Raw genomic sequence first — 17,542 nt, 5'->3', positions numbered from 1 at the left:
TTACCTTTATAGTATTACAATTTCTATCGTAATATGTATTTGAAGTAGCTTTCTTTTCATATATAATAATATGTAATAATTTTTATTAAATTTGTTTTAAGAATTAGTGTTGCGATCTTTCATCGCGATTGTTTTAATTAGTTCTTTAGAGTTGCGTTGATGAATGATCGCGGTTTTTAGAGTAGTGTTGCGCCTATATCAAGCCCAATTTTCTTTCACTGGACTGTGAAAGAACACTTTCTCCTGAATCATCTGATGCAGCATTACACTCGTTATTAACGTTATGAATATTTAAATACGAGTGCATAGATCAATATGTATAACTAAGACATCCTACTTTTGCGTTTGAGAGTTTTCTAATTTTCTGTTTGCTTTTTTCACTTTTAGTAGTTAATTATATTAATTAATATTTGCAAATATTATATGAAGCACTCTTCGTGATTTATATTGAGAATTTTTGATTTTACATTTGGCTTTATTAAATTAGTGTCGGGATTATATCGAGTGTCTGTTTATCGTATTCTGATGGCCATGTTGGCCACTGATTCGTTCTCTTCTTCAACACACCCCAAATTATCATAGTGTTTGTTAATGAAAATACTGTTAAAATATGTTCGCTTGTCATTAATGAATATTGTTTTACTATGAGTATTCTTTAATAGCATCTCAAATAATTTTTCTCTTCATTTGGTAATTAATTACATACATACATTAGTCTCATAGAATTTTACTAAATTATTTGTGTCTGAGTTTGTTTCAGGATTCTTTGTGTAAGATTGTCAAAAGAAGACTCGTATCCCATATAATGTTCTATGTAGTTTTCCATTTTTTCTCTTTGTAACGTTTAGACTTTTGTATAAGATTCCCACAATAGATCCTTAAATTTTTATATAAACAGGACTTATAGGAAAGCTTTCAGATTTCTATAGGTAGGATCTGCAAAAAATCTTTGTCTTCGTTTAAATTATTTTGAAGTTTGTTTCAGGAATTACTTTAGGACCAGTAAAAGGACTATGCAAAGTAATTCAAAGTATGTACATGGGAAGTATTCAAAAGTGTATAGGAATTATTTCATACAATACCTCTCTTCCTTGTCCCATTATTATAGTCAGATATTTATGTAGGTAGACCTCATAAAAAATTTAAATTCTTACCAAGCACGTTAAATTAGATTTTCTATTAGGTAGGGTTTATTGAAATTTGTAAATGAGATGTTTTTAATTTGGGATTGTGGTTAGGTAGAGTATTTTTTATATTGCTAAAAAACGACTGTTTCTTAGAAGTATTAATCTGGGCATAAATAAATGTTTTGTAATTAAATACATGCATAATCAAGGGTAGTATTTAAAACTGATAAAATAATGTAAGATAGACAAGTAATATCATTTGAATGTTTTGGTTTAATGTTTCGCAAATGTACAACAAACGGGGAATTTGTTCAACTTTTTAAATGCAGAGTTAATATGTTTTTGCATAAAAGGATCGTGGATAGGGAGGGCTTCCATTTGCAGCAATACTACACGCGCTGAGACGTAGGCAATCAGTATTATTTCATATATAGAATAATTAATTACATGATAATAATACGACAATAATACAGTAATTACATGACAATACGATTTTGATTGATTGATTGCGATTGCGATTGTGACTGTATTATGCGGAATACTTATAGTTGAAAAATTTAATTTATATTTCTTGAAGTCTAGTCTACAATATATAAAATTTTATATAAGTTCTAGATATAAATAAATTTTGCAACGATTTTCGATTCTCATTTTGCCCGGCGAACATTAGAACATTGATGAACAATTGAATTCTAAAGATGCAGAACTCCTTTAAAAGTTAATAAAACAACGATTATATATATATATATATATATATATATACAAAACGATCGAAAGTGGCAGTATTCAAATAAGATCAAGATAGGACAGATCACAATAATTGTATAACTTTTTAAAATGACAATGTACAAAAGATGTATAAAATAAAATACCTTTTGCTAATTGATGCTAGAAAGTGTAGCTAGTACCATACGCATTAAATAATTATATTTGTTTATATCACAGTGCGTTTTAATTTTAAGGGTACATTCATTTGTATCTTACAATAGTGGATTAATAATACATATTATGTAAATACTGTAATTATATATTGTGTGTGCGTGTATGTGTGTGTGTGTGTGTGTGTGTGTGTGTAGCAAAATGGCACAAAGGTGAAAGATTAAACTAAATAAGTGCTATTAAAATAGCTGTCTTATAAAAGTCTTATGATTCACATTTAGTTTATAAACGGAAGACTTCTATTCTGGATCTGGTTTAGGTTTTCTCCTAGGATCATTTGCATCTAGAGGAATTATTACTGGTGGTACATCTGGTTTTTGTGTTTGCCCAAATCTATAATCAGTCCCTTTCGTAGATGTAAACCAGGATCTAGATATCGGTAATTGCTCACATCTGAAATATTTTTGAGTATTAAAAGTTTGAGATTATGTTTGACCCTTCAACTTGCTTCTTAAAAAAAAAAAAAAAAAATGATTTGCATGCTGTTAATAAACAATGTGCATTGATGAATTCATTCATTAGAAGAAAATATTATTTCACTTCAATTGATTCAGCTGAAGTAATAGTTTAATTATGTCATTCTTGTAACGTATAAAAGCAAGCGCAGAGTGGAAACAGGAATACAGTGAAGAGATTCTCGTCAATGCAGTGATTAATTTAACATAAAGTATCAGTCAAATGTGTAGTGGTTGCATAAAAGAATTAAAGAAGATAAGCTATGAGGGTAGGCGTTAGTTCTTGCGAATGAAGCAGAAAAATAAAGTTATTTAAAAGAAAGAAAAAAAAAAAAAGAAAGAAATTCCAAAAAACATTTAATGTAACGCGTGCAGCTTACAAGATATATAGAACAGTAGAGAACAGTGAGGATAGTGTGCTCTTATTTCCGTTGTTCTACTGGAGAACGTTCACACCTGCACATATTCTGGTTGTAAAAGAAGCCGGTCGAACATTCATGTGCGTTTCTACAAGAACAGCTACAATATACCGAATCCCAGATTTTATCTGGGTGCTCAATACATTTCGCTCGATAGTCCGTGTTGCTGCACTCGCATCTACACAAGTTCTCCTTATAAACCTGTTTGGGCGTGCAATCCTGAAAAAAGTTTATCAAATAAAATAATCTAGATTCTATGTTTCTTAAATTTTGAATTTAATATTCTTTAGCTCTCTAACGTATAAACGCATTCGGCGTGTATAATGAAAGTGTAATGAAAATTATAACGTTAAAGTTATCATGGATTGTCGAGGTGTTGAGCGGGCTATACTAGTTTAAGGAGGAAGATCTCAATTATCGGCTATTGTCAAATTACCGATGGTTTTATTACGCAGTCACATCCGCATTTCATGTGCTCATCTATTGGTATGACTTGTTTGCCTTGGTACTCGAATCTACCTTGCGCTGTCAATTTTGCCAGCATGATCTTCAAACATTCGTAATATGTAATTAGTTCGAACATTATCGTTTATCTGTAATTATATATTTATCGAGATGTCTTACTTCAAAATTTCGGGTTTCTATTTCCTTTGGCTGACAAGAGAGTAACTCATTTCCGCAACAACCTGTGCATCTGTTGACTCGTATACACCGGGGAAAATAGACGACAGACGGATCGTTATGTTGATATGTAGGAACTACGGTTGGTGAAGGCTCACAGTTAGCTTGCTTTGCCATTTGCCTATTCGAGCGTTCTTCAGGTACACCCATTCTGCCTAAAAGAGAAGGTATTAGACTGTTAAGCAAAAGGTTGGATCGCGATCCTGATCCTGAGTTAGTCAGAGGATTTCCCTTCGTTTCCTCCGAATTCCTGTTACATCCAGTTCAGCGTGGTTTCTGTGGTTTGACGTAAAAAGTAGCTACTTGGAAACTTTCTAACGTAGAACTCGTCACATCTTTTTACGCAATTTAAAAACGGAAAAACACGCGCAAACTATTTCGCTCGCTTTAACTCGCTTCATTCGAACTATCTATTTCAATAGTCGTCTCGTTTTGGTCGATGATCTTCTTTGCGATTTAGAAAGTCAGCTGTTGAAGGATGTGGTTTCCGATTGGTTCGGCAGGTTGATTCGCAAGGTAGGATAAACGTGTCTGCCTTCATGGAAGTTCATAATACGAATTTTAGACATGTGTCTTCTCGAATACGACACCGATCGCTGATATGTCAACTGCAGTTACAAAAATAAAGAGGAGGAAGAATGTTAATGTTGGGAAAGGATTTTACAACATTACAGGAAATTAAGATTAAGATCTTTATGTGGAAACATATTTTGTTTGTATCACCACGGGGAATACCAAAAATGCGAAAAAGATGATAGTAATTTCACCAGTGGTCATAATGAGGCAATCTATAAGCCTCAGTCCTTTCAATAAACGTGTAACGTCATCAACGTGTAACGTCATAAGAGACAGTAATCAGAATGAAATCCATGCGAAGGAAATTAGCGTGATGGACGACACATCTTACGACTTAAGCGAGGGTGATCTTTGTAATCTTTTCAAGCTGGAGATGTCGTCGTCGACATAGAAGAGATCGAGTAAAGCATTAATAGGATAAAATTGGAAGAGGAAATTGCACCAACCATCAAGAGAGAGTGTAGTCGAGAAGATGAACACGATGTCGTTGAAGTTAAGTACGTACAGGCAAACGACGAAATAGAATTTCCGCGAAATTTTTTGGAAATAAGATAAGGATTAATACTCTTCGTTTACTTTTTCCTGTACGATAACGAGAATTATTGTTCGATTTTTATGGTCGCGTTCACATAAAATAATGGACAAACGGTAATAAAAATTATCGTTTCATTTTATGACTATCTTCATATAATCATTTTTTTTTGCACGAATCAAATTTTTATTTCGTTAAATTTAAACGGTTTAATCTTACGCGTAGATGTTGGTCACGTCTAATTTTCGCATTTAAAAGGCGGCCATGTAAATTGCAGATTGCGCATATCATTCCGCTCGATAACTCAACCTTGGAACAACCGCATAAAACTAAAAATGTTACGGACACGATTCGAACAGTCTAAAGTGAAACTACCACCCAGTTTACAAGAAATCAATGAAATTACTAGTAGATAGGTACCGAACATGACCGATTTCGATTGCTTTTTGAAGGATTTTGATTTCTTCGAGGACCATGAAGACTTCCTGGAAAGCTTGGAAATAGAAATGGCAAGGAAAGATCCTTGTATACCATTATTGCCACTCTCCTTGTCTTTAACAAACCGTCGTTAGTGTAGACGATCGTAACCACGGGAATAAAAAGAAGTTTGTTTTAAGATTTATCTAATAATATTTATATCAGAATAGTGAACACGTAAGACGATTCAGCGTTGCTCGAATTTAGAAGAACAAAATTTCGTTTAGAAGAACAAAAGTCGTATATCTGCAAGTATACGTAATTTTACTTGCAGAGTATACGCTTATAAGATTTTTATGTTAAGTACGTTTTTTGTTCTGCGGTCAACTGAATGCTCTCATGTTCACTGATAGTCGAGGTTGGTTATACAATGTAATCACTAGAAGATAACATTCAGGTGAACGCGTTTATCTAAACGGACAATATTTGTTGCAGTTATAGCCGATTTATCTGCTATAACTTCCTACTATATTGCATCATTATAGTAGTATCACGTCTACGTTAGGGATATTTTTTCCTTTCGATATTACCGAGTAAAAATTTTCCTGTAAAGTAACATTCATAATGAACGATATTAATCTATTTAAGAACGTAAAAACTTACTAATAAGGAAGACTTGTGACGGTGATACACCGATCATTCGAAGGAACTCTTCCGGCGAATTGATTCTCTTGACTGTTTCCGACGACTGCGACCGCTGAAAGTAATAGGACATTTTCTTTACAAAAGAGAAAACATAATTTGTGGAAAAATTTTTACGTTCTCTATTTGTTTCAAGATTATATCTTTTTTCGTTATCTCGATTAGTCAATACCACAACTGATAATGGTAAAATGATACGATGCTATTACCAATAAAGCCCTGATTAAGAAAGAGCTGTTGCACAATAATTTACTAATTAATAATATTAGTGAAGTAGCAAGTTGTAAATCGTAAATATTCCTTTCACAATTTTATTTGTAAAATTTCGTTTGTTACATTACCATATTTGTTATTATAAAGTAAGAAAATTGATTAGTACTAATAATTTGTAACTTGAGATTTGCAAAATATCATTAATACCATTAGTTGAATTGTGTAAGATGAACCAAAAACCACATAGCTGTTTTCCTGGAAAAACTTAGTCATTCTTGCATTCTATTAGATACACGTTCGTTACACGAAACCAATTTTGAGAAGAAAAGGCACGTTAATCAGCCACCTGATTCTAATCAGGAATTCCAATGTTTTGTCATGCATATTAAGGAACGAAGAATTGAAAAGATCATTGGTTAGATAACAGTTATGCGCGTATCATGTACTGACGTATCGTGTGTTCCGAACAATGCGTTAAGATCTCTAATATGGGTCATATGATATCGAAAAATAGAAATTGTTGCGCTACCGTTCGTGCTATTGAAATAATCTAAAGGGTGTTTGGAAATACCGTAGTCTCGAAGAAAATGTACGAACGGTGGAATCTCGATGTAATAATCAGGGTATTCCCGCTAATGGCTAATCGATGAATCATCGAATTCGATTGTGTGTACTCGCATGACTAAGGTAATCATGAGAGGTACAAAATGATTTTAGGTCAATCATCCGGGAAACTATACAAAAGATTAGTCCTTCACCGTGGCTATATTTAGAATGTTGTTAAAAAGCATTTTTTACGTCTTGGTCACTGGTATGAGACTCCCAACGTAGGCATGTCGAGTCGTTTTTCAACCACACGTTCGCCTTTCCATCTAAAACTGGTTTTAAACAAGTTACTATCGTGTGCACACTAAAAACTCCGCAAAACGTTGAACCGATTTCTCAGAAGCATCTTCGGCGTTAACATTCTGCCTCGATAGATGCGGTTCATTCGTTTCTTTTCGAATTTTTCAGAGATGACGACCAGTCAACAATTTATCCTGTATATGTATTTCGTATTATAGTTAGCTCACGTATATCGATAAATTGTCACCGATCTGGCATATTAATTTGAATATTTCCACAGGTGCGGAAGGAATCGGTAACGGTACGACCAGCATTTTAATAAACAGATTACGTATTTCACGATTTCCATAGCTGAGAAATCCAAGACATTGTACTTTCCAAGAAGCGCCGTCTCTTGGCACCTTACAAGAATTTTACCGCGACTTTTAAAGATCGTCTATTACACCTGGCGTTAAACTCAGTCGTATAACCCTATTGTAGCAGTGAAATATGCGTTGTGCATATACGGTGATGGCGCCGTGGCCAAACAGATATTATCTTCGCGAAATAATATTTATGACGATCTTTTGTGGCGATAGATTCCACCTTGTAATGATAGCGTCGCTGTGTATATGTTTTTTAAATCGTAACCTAAATTTCTCTTTGGTTTCAGAGGAATGAGGGTCACAATCAACGGAACTGTACACAAATTCTTCACAAGAAACTTTTTAGTTTTTTGTTTGTATGTTTGACTTTTCAATTTTGTTTCGTTTTTCAAGCGACGAATTTTATCAAATCTCCCTGATAAAATTAACCGTGTTCCGCAAAGTAATCGGCTAGGTATTCGCTCGAACGTCGAATGACGTATAATCAATTATCTATATATCGATTCACGAACAACGTGACAAGAATCCTAAGCGTGCACCGCGAGGTTTTTTACTTTTCAATCTCGATCTTCTACCTTCATACCTGTTTCTATACCACGTACATCCTTGACATTAGTGTTATACGGCCTTCGACGTCATTCAGATCTTTGCGGGAAAAGCAATCGTGCTCTCGTTCGCAAGGATGTCGTAATATCAATGCCTGTCGTCGACAGAAGGAACTGCCAACCGCTTTTCACACTGTTAACTTAAGTTAACGAGTGTACGGTGAAGATAATGGAAAAATAGAAAACGATACGGTAGCAAAACCGAAATAGATGACCGACTTCCGCGCTAGAATTGATAGCATGTGTTGCATATATTTCTTCGATAATCATCGTATATTACGATTTTTATGTTAAATTCGTAGTAAAAACGTTCCGTCGATCGATCAATTTCAGAAGTATATATTCATAAATATCGGATGATTATTCATAAAGATTAATGGTGTTGCTAAATGTTAACGTTCGAACGACCAATATATATCTTCGCGTAAAAATACAACGATAAAAAATACGACCTGCGCCAGCTTACGACCCGGTGCCTTTTGCACACGAAACGATCAAATAAATTTTTAAACGTTCGCCACGTATGTTCTTCACAATGCTCCGCGGGATAACATAATTGCGCTATTTATCGAAGTGAAAACGTGGGAGTGTTGCAACGCGGCTAGCGAACAGTCTCTTTGCGTTCCACTCGTGAAATACGAAATACATGTAACGCTTTCGAATCTCTTCGATAAAATATGCGATCGATTTTACCAATAATAACGCCGTGTTGTCTGCTGTTCTTGGTTCGACCGGAGCATTTGACTCTCTTGGATTTATCTGGTCAGGAAATACTATGTCAGCTTTATGGGGCACCACCAATCCACAAAAAATCACAAGAACGAGCGTTCTGTATCTGATTAAACGCGACATTTTTACTATTTTTAATCGCTTTTCTCCGCGTGTTCACCACAAACAAAAATGCGAGGATAGTTGTCTTTGAACCATAAAATTCGTTCTTTGTTCACGCGAACTCGACGCGTTCAGATGTATCGGCGACGACAGATTTTAATTACGAGAAATAATAATCGCACGTGTTTACGTGACGCTCGGTCTCGCTGTTTGCATTGCACTCAAATTGCCGTTTGCGATGCACGAGGAAAATGCGAGGACGTCACACCTGAACAGGTTCGTATGCTCGCGCTGCGATCGACTGCCGAAGCGAGTACGCTCGGCGCGTATTTCTGGCTACACACACGCTAATGCATACGCGCGTATTCTCACACATACGGAGCACGGATCACACGATTTCGCTATAACACCGTAGCAATAGTATCATTTTTGTTTGCGGTAATTACCGATCGTTATCAGGATGATACTGTTTGTGAACACGGAGTTATCTGGTCGGGCAGCTAAATTTTTTTTTTTATATTTGCTCGATCTTTTGTCTTATTGAGTCATTAAATCATAATATTGTTACGATCATCGATTCATAGCATCGTTAATAACAAACTTGTGCAACGTTGCTAACTGTTCTGATACGCTCAACGTGGACATTGTTAAGTCTGCCTGTTACTCAAACAAATTTTCACGATTACGGGGCTAATATGCGACGCAGGTGATGAATTTGCATGCGAGATGAAGCTATTCCGAGATTGCCCTTCATAACGCGATCATTCAAGGTGCTAATTTATTTAAGTAGAAGTACAATCTGCTGACCTTGTATGTGTAAATGTAATCACAGTATAGCTATATGCTAGAAATTGTTTTTTGTTTATTAATAATTGCAGCTTAATTTGAAAACGCGATATATTATATTTGTTTTGTCGAGATTCGAAATTTCCAATATTTTTTACATTAATCTTTGATCGAAGATAGAGAATAGGTTATGGACTAGTCACGCTATATTTTAACGATAGAACTATAAATAAATTTTAATTCTCCTATCCTAAACACGTTATGTAGAATTTTATGCGAGTTTTATCTTGTTTGGAATTATTGTTACTGTTAAGAAAAAGCTAAAGACCTATTTTATTATTGAGAATGCAAGTCAAAGGGAGCAGCCATTTTCTCAGCAACAAAGTTTGCGATAGATCGATTATCGCGTGCATATTAAGATCGCGGTCTGTTTAAAAGTACATAAATTTAATTCGATCGAGTTATTATCTATCTTACGTTGACAAATAATGATTGGAAAAAAAAAACCATGACATAAACTATGCGTCAATAAATTGTTATTTACTTTAGATTTGTGAATCATAAACGTGTACAGTTGCGAAAGAATAACTGGCTATACATTTTGCAATATTTGATAAAGAATATAGATATGCCATTGATCCTTGATGGTCCGAACGAGTCCAATTAGTTGTTTAAGAACTGTGGAAGAACTTCTTATCTAGTTTCGACTGGAACAAATGGAAAAAATACACAATTGCACCAAGTATCGAAAGAAATTTTATAATTTTCCAGATTGATCTTTAATAACTTACCTTTTAAAGAAGTCTAAGACTTCTCTGCAGCCAATGTTACGAATATATCTGTATCCTGGTGGACATCGTCTTCTTTCTGGGAAAGTAAGAGGCCTGGATTCGCTTGTAACGATGAAGGCGCACAGAAGAAGAAGAAAGATAATGAAACGTAATGGAGCCATCGCGTATGCACAAAATACAAACAATTTCGATAGAATTGTTTTTAAGAACTCGTTAGGTCCTTTAGATTATTCTAAATTATTCACCAAGCTATTGTCGAGGAAGAAATCGGAAACTGAAATACGAGGCAATGAAAATACGTGTAATATATTGCTTTCTATGTAATTCCCCCTCTCTTTTTCGTTTTATTCAGACTAATTTGCGGTTACAATTCATATCCTGATTACGCACATTGCGGTTTCCACTTGATAATTACGCGTGATAGTTTAGCGATACCATAAATTAATTATTAGTAGGTACGTAGTAGGCAAATTTTTTAGACGTCATAGTTGTGTTACTCGTACGCATATTAACGAGTTTATTCGCATTTGGTAATTTAACAAAGGAGTGAATTCTGACATTTCGAGCCTAACATTATTTCTAATAAGTTGTTCTTTATTGATGTTTAAGTATATATCTATAATAATTAGATGAAATTATATAAGTAAATTACAAAACGTATTCTAGTTCGTAATTTGTACGTAAATATATATTTTACAAATTGTTGTATACAGGAGATTGGAATTCACGTGAAAGGTGTTTTACCTTGTGCAGACTACTTATCTCTATATGTTAAATCAGATTCCAATGTCCTACCGACGCGAATGATTTATCTTTAGAAATGATTGATTTAATCACAGTTCATAATTGAGATATACGCTTGATATAGAATAATATAAAAATGTCGTTCTGCAGAGTTTTTAACATTTTGATTTATTTATGGAAATTCTAATCGAATTACGAACAAGCGATAAGGCGGTTTCCTTCCTCTTAATCTCGCATAAATTGATAATTCCAATCTTTCGAGGTCGAGTCTATATCTGCATCCTATCAATGTTTCTTACTTGGTTCTTCTCGTATTTCTATTTTAATTTAGAAATTTGTTAATTTTTTCGTTTGAATTGCCGTTTTGCTCGTTGGGTAATCCATTTGTGTCGCATGCACTTCCTTACCGACGTTGCGATCAGGAAAGAAGAATCCTGTAGGATTTTAGTAAGGATTTAGACGACTTGGGAATTCTTTGTCACGAAGTGTTCACTACGAAGAAATAACTAGAAATCTCGATATAGATTAATGGAAATGATTTTTTATTACGAATGTGACATCTAGAATTAATACGAATTTTGAGCAGAAACTACACTTCTATGAAACTATCGGAGCTATCAATATTTCGTCACATAATTTCATAAATTTCTATTTGATAATTCTATAACTGATAATGAATTCTACAATTTCACAATTCTACAATTCTACAATTCTACAATTCTACAATTTTATAATTCTATAGTTCCATAGTTCTACAATTCTGCAGTTCCATAGTTAGTTCTACATATATTTTTTATAGAAGATTGCTTAAGCAGGTGATTTCCCCATTCTTGTTTTTCAAAGCATCCTTGTCAGGTAGAATTTCTACTCACTTAAAAGATAGCCCTACAACGATTCCCAATTTTCACTCTGTCCGGTGGACAATTAATCGGGACGTTGATGAAGGATCCGGTTTGAACGCTTTTGTTGTTGGTCTGGAATGGCACGAACTTCTTTTCTACGTTCGATATATTCGGTGTTACTGTATCTGCGGTGTGTAAGGATAAGAACAAGACGAATGCTGTCGTCAGTACAATCCACAGGAGTCTCATCTTGAAAACGATGAAAGATTCGACTTCGTTTCTAACGTTTTGCTGAATCTACTAGAATGTTAATACTGCAATTGACACGATAGCAACGGTAGATTCGAGACAAAAGTTGCTCAAGCAACGTAATTTATTGCGAGCAAAGTGGCGAAGTGTATCGACGACGAAGTTTTGAAGACTGAATCGCGATAATAGCGCGATAATAATATTAACGAAAATTTTTACAACTTTTCAATGACGTGGTGACACGTGCTTTATCGTCGTCGCATTTCCACTGCGTGACACTATTCGCATTACTTATTTACACTGGTTAGATTTCCAGATCTCGTTGACTCGACCTTCGCGTTCGAATATAAATACGAAGTTGGAAAACTCGTCGATAGCAAAGAAACTGTGTCTCTGCGGGTCTTGTGTAAAAGACTGTCTTATCAGTACTGTAAGTATCGATGGTAACAACAAACCGTTATCGCGCGATACTCAACGTATTAGTTTCTGGAATCAAGACAGGCCTCGTTCCGAAGATTCTCGATCGATGTACCAACTTGTCGATCATCGAGAGAAGATAATTCGTTAATTCCATATAATAAGTTTCATCGTTAAGGTATCGTTCCCTTTAAACTTGCTTTACCAAACCTTCCTGCATATTCCACGTCGATCCAATCTCTCTTCTGCCGGGCAAATCTTCTTTCGAGGAGGAGCTTCTATTATCGTACCTAGAATCGTTACGTCGCCGGCTGTGAAATTTACATTTTTCTTTTCCGTATAGCTTATAGTGGAAGGTAATCTTTTACTGGAATTCGTTACAGTCCAAATGGACGAAACGATATTTGCGAAGGACCAACTGCTGACGAGAACTACGTGAATCAGGAGCAATACGAATATCGCGTTCCATAATCGCATCGTTCTACGGCTATCAAATTAGTCGTAACGTTCGCGTTCGATGTCCAACGAAACTCACTGATAAGTAACAGATACAAGTAATCGAAACACAATTGTCTGTGTCACGAATGAACGATTAACACGGAGGATCGATCGCGACTGTCATTCCTTTCGTTAACGATTCTTGGTTTTCTACTAGACTTTAACTCGCTCGACGGCAGCGTTTCATTTTCATCGGGTCGCGATAACCTTTAGTGATATTTTCGAGGAACGATCAAGGTTTTTTATTTTCAAGTATTTGGCACGCGCGTTGCCTCTCGATGTTCCGAACGATCGAATCCCGACGAATTTAATTCTATCGATGTTAGTGCATCGGCATTTCTCATTAACAAGATCGAGTAAATTTTCTATCTACGTAGTTACTTAAACTACGACGCAATACATAGTCGAAACTATATTAAATGTTTGAGAAACAAGCAATTCAGCGTTCGACCGTGGCGATAACCTTCGATGACGACTTTGATAGTGTCATTTTTTGGTGTAGCTTTTGCTTGCGTCTTTGGAAACAGTTAACGCGATCGCTTTCTGTACTACGTATTTATCATTATGACGTGCGCTTTTTGTTTATAAATGATCGTAATCGATTCGATTGTTTAGCTTCCTCTGCGAGTGATTCCGTTAAATAATCGGATCAGTTGGTGGCGCCATCGCGCGTTTACTGCATAAGCAATAAAATGATCGCGCGATAAGTGCTTTACTCATTGAAACGTTAAGTCGTAAAGAAGATTCTACGGTCAATGAATCGTGTGAGAAATTTTTCCATTTATCGCATTTCGGATAACTCAGACGTTTCAAAGAGTCTTTGTTTATAACTATTTTCTACGTATTTTTTACGTAAATTTTTCATCAAATTCTTGCCTATCAATTAATTAACTTATTAACACTACCGCCTTCTTCGAGTCGTTTGAACCGAATCGTATTTTTCTATCGCCATATTAATACATTTAAAAGTTAAAATGAATTCAATTATTGAAAATCTTGATTCCTATACGACACAATTATTTTCACTTTGCTATGGATAGCGAAAGATTCTATTTTACTTTAATGAATAAATAAATAAATCATCGTCTCGTTAGAGTCGCGATGTACATAAATTTCTTTTTTCTCATTCACTTTCCGCATCCTGCAGCGACTTACGATCATTTCAAACGTTTTATGCATCGAAAAGATAGTTAACAGGGTAATTGCACGTTCCCATAATCGTATTTACGAGCCGCTTCGCTTTATTCGAAAACGTTTAAACGAACAACCGAGGGGGGAAAATTCAGTGGCGGGGAAATTGGAACGAGTCGAAGTGGCGTGCGTGAAAAAAACGATTTCGATTATCGCGAGAATGGATCTCGAGCGTTTGTTACGCCTCTTCCAGTATCCAGTGAAGGGTTGACTTTTCCCCAGAGGGTACATAGTTGTACGTACCGCCGACGATCGTTTACGTGCGTAACATGTCGCGTCGATTTCTCAAACGTACGCATATTACAGTCAGATTTTATCCGCGATTCGCTGTGCACGAGTGGAATATCTGGGGCGTCGATGATCGATTTTACAGACGACAAATCGCGTTTAAGCCTCCGACGCGACTTCTCCTAGGGTGGAGTCAATGATCGTCGTCTTGTACGCGATTAAAGAGAAATTTAGCGAAATTACAATTGTCTTCGGAATTGGGGTAAGAAAGGTTGAGATGGATTTTACTATAGAAGTAGGCAATATACCAGATATATAGAAATTAATTCAGTATGTTTTCCGAGTAAATTTACCATTTATTGTCTTTGCTTCTGAATCAGTTATAGTTTATTGGAACGACAAGTAGTTCCTAAATAAATTAATAACTTGGCTGATCACGATAATTCGCTCGAGTTTATCTTGATGGACGAATCGGTAACTTATTGTTACTCAGTCGTTACTACGATGTAACTTGGATTTTATATCTGTGATATGGGATCGGTTAGGTAACAGGAGGAAGGTGTTCGAAAATTTCCACTAGAACGGACGTATCCTCCTTTATGCGAGAACTGGCTAGGTTCCCACGAACGCGGTACGCTTAGTCTAGAAAGGCAATAACAAGAGACGATTAAGATATAGTCATGTTGCTCGTCGCTTCCCTGTTCCTGGACACTCGGCCTGTCGTGCACGAATAGCAAACGTAACGGCCTCTAAACGTACAATTATTCTTCGATACGTTCGATTCAGAGGATAATTCTTCCTCCGTTTGCAATCTCCTACCGACGTAAGTAAAGCATAGAACAAATAAAACTCGTATACCTTTAGAATTTCCTTAGAGAATTCGCACGAAACGTTTCTACGAGTGACGCGTGTGTCACGAATACAGAATCAAACGCGTACCTAATTGATCGTGGTAAGAAACGTAAAAGTTGGACACCGGTGGACGCGTCCGGAGATGATATTGAAGCGAAAAGGCGTCAGAGACAGTTTGATCCGGTCGTTCGAACCGGTATTACTCGGGCCCGTTCGAATAATTTTCGGCCGAGAAGACGCGAAACGTCGTGAAAGAGAAGATGCTTATCGCGGATCGATGCTGAACGTTGGGAAATTCTGCGCGATACAAAACCGACTATATACGTATTTATTCGTGCTTATATGTGTACCTCGTGGAACACAAACGCGTATACGCGAGTCAGTCGAGCAGTCCGTCAGCCAGGCAGCCAGCCAGTCAGGCAGCCAGTCAGCCGGGCAGGTAGAGGTAGGTAGGTAGGCTCGATTTAAAAAGTAAATGACTGACGGACTGAGGTCGCCTACCAGGCAATTCCAGTAGCGGGCAATTGCGTGCAAGAAATTACTTGCCAATGCTGACTGGCACGCAAGCTCGAAGCGAACGCGAACGGCGAAGGTTGATGGGGCAACGCGGCGCGGAGGAGAGAGAGGATCCGGAGGTGGACTCGAAGCGGCTTCGTCGGGGCCTTCTCTTCTTCTTTCAAGCATCGACGATCCCGTCATCGTGCATGCGAGCATCCGTGGCGCGAATCACCCGGACGATTCATCTCCTACCAGCGGCGAAATTTCGTCTAAAACCCATCGCCGATCTGCCTCGTAAACTCGCGCGCTTCATCTTCGCGATCGCGTGACCTTCTTTCCCTTCGTTTGCCATCAGTGGCTGCGCGTTCTTCCTTTCTTTTTCGTTTCAATCATTACGCTGTTGCGATTCCACGCGGAGAAGGATAAATCGATGAAAATTTTCATAAAATTCTCGAAGCAGAGTGAAACCTCGTTTGTTAGAACAGGTCGGGAAACAAAGCAGTTCGGGATAACCGAGTAGTTTCTATAATTGAGGTTTACGAGCTGTAACCATCGTTTCTTACTATTATGCCGGATAATACGACCTGGGCCCTCTTGCATAATTAAACCAATATTATCAGACAGATTTTACAAGTCACGAGTCACAAATTTAATAGTACTAATAAATTTTTTTGTTTAATAATAATTGGTTTTCCTAACAAATTTAATGAAATTTTACAATCAAGGTTTTGTTAAATTATATGTCACGTGATTATCCCATTCGATGTACGATTGTGAAATTATATAGGGGAATCTGTAACCTGTAACTTGTCAAGTCGCTAATGCGTTCGCAGAATTGAAATCAAGCAGTTGTTTCACGTCCGACTGTTTCTTCTTTCAGATGCTATAAACATATTATAAATAAATATACGGTACATCGCTATTTGGCATCTGCAGTGGTACAACTCAAAAAAATGTAAATTCTAGGCAGGTTTCTTAAAATTGACGAAGAAACGTTTGTGAGTCGTTTCAACGATATCGCAAGAAATGCTCTATTATTCGCAATCAAAGATGAGCCAGTGTTGTTTTAAAAATAAGGTCAGATTGATAACGACACAAGTACAAATTTTGCCCTTTGACGCAAAACTGATAGAATTATAAAGGTACCGTTTTGCACGATAAAAATAGGAACATAATGTACGATTCGATGAAAGCAAATTTGAAATCTTTTGAGTTGTGCCATCATCATTGACAAGCACACACTTTGTCAACCACGAAACACGACGAATTAAACGATCATCATCTTTAGTTGGAACAATAGAGGCTCAGCTGTAAGTTGGCAAATCCGAAGTTGAGCATTGACTTCTTCGTAAAGATGAGATTTTATAATTAAAATTCAAACGCTTCGAAGAGAATTCTCGGGTTACGCTTGAAAAAGTACACCATTGTATTTATCATAACACTTACATGCTACATGTATATCGCTCGATAGTATTTTTATACGACTACAAAAATATAATGCTACGAAAATGAAATGTGGAATCTATTAAAAAATGCTTCCTTGTAAAATAGGGCTATGTGCAAATATTTTTTATCGCCGTTGCATGTAGTTGGAAGGTGATCGTGATGGAGTATGTAACGAAGGTTTGAGAAGAACGTTTACTCGAAAATACACGGTCCAGCGTCCGACTGTGTACACATGAGCACGGATAGAAGTTAGATCCGACTCGGATAAAATGCGATCGAAACGACGAGCCCG

At 36.4% G+C, this 17,542-nt stretch overlaps 1 protein-coding gene and 2 long non-coding RNA genes across 4 annotated transcripts in view; 1 reads left to right on the top strand and 2 right to left on the bottom strand.

Annotated features, from left to right (window-relative positions):
* The window catches only part of LOC139989079 (uncharacterized), a 65,465-nt gene that overhangs the window by 2,944 nt on the left and 44,979 nt on the right, over positions 1–17,542 (top strand). The window lies entirely within an intron of this gene.
* On the bottom strand, positions 1,930–9,025 carry Pvf1 (PDGF- and VEGF-related factor 1). Of its 2 annotated transcripts, none has more exons than XM_072007935.1 (6): positions 8,571–9,025; positions 5,810–5,903; positions 3,565–3,776; positions 3,377–3,487; positions 2,978–3,159; positions 1,930–2,459 (listed from the first exon to the last, which is right to left on the bottom strand). In XM_072007935.1, the coding sequence occupies exons 1-6, from the start codon at positions 8,727–8,729 to the stop codon at positions 2,306–2,308; spliced, it is 912 nt and encodes a 303-aa protein (XP_071864036.1). In that variant the 5' UTR covers positions 8,730–9,025; the 3' UTR covers positions 1,930–2,305. The 2 variants fall into 2 exon arrangements, with proteins under 2 accessions (XP_071864036.1, XP_071864037.1); XM_072007936.1 differs by having other exon boundaries at positions 2,252–2,459; positions 2,902–3,159.
* Positions 12,342–13,406, bottom strand: LOC139989487 (uncharacterized). The gene is made up of 2 exons (XR_011800350.1): positions 12,906–13,406; positions 12,342–12,827 (listed from the first exon to the last, which is right to left on the bottom strand). It is a non-coding gene; the product is annotated as an uncharacterized lncRNA (long non-coding RNA).

Source organism: Bombus fervidus, chromosome 7 (genome assembly GCF_041682495.2).
Source record: "Bombus fervidus isolate BK054 chromosome 7, iyBomFerv1, whole genome shotgun sequence".
NCBI lineage: Eukaryota > Metazoa > Arthropoda > Insecta > Hymenoptera > Apidae > Bombus > Bombus fervidus.
The sequence above is the reverse complement of the archived record's forward strand: the minus strand, read 5'-3'. Positions and strand labels throughout refer to the sequence as shown.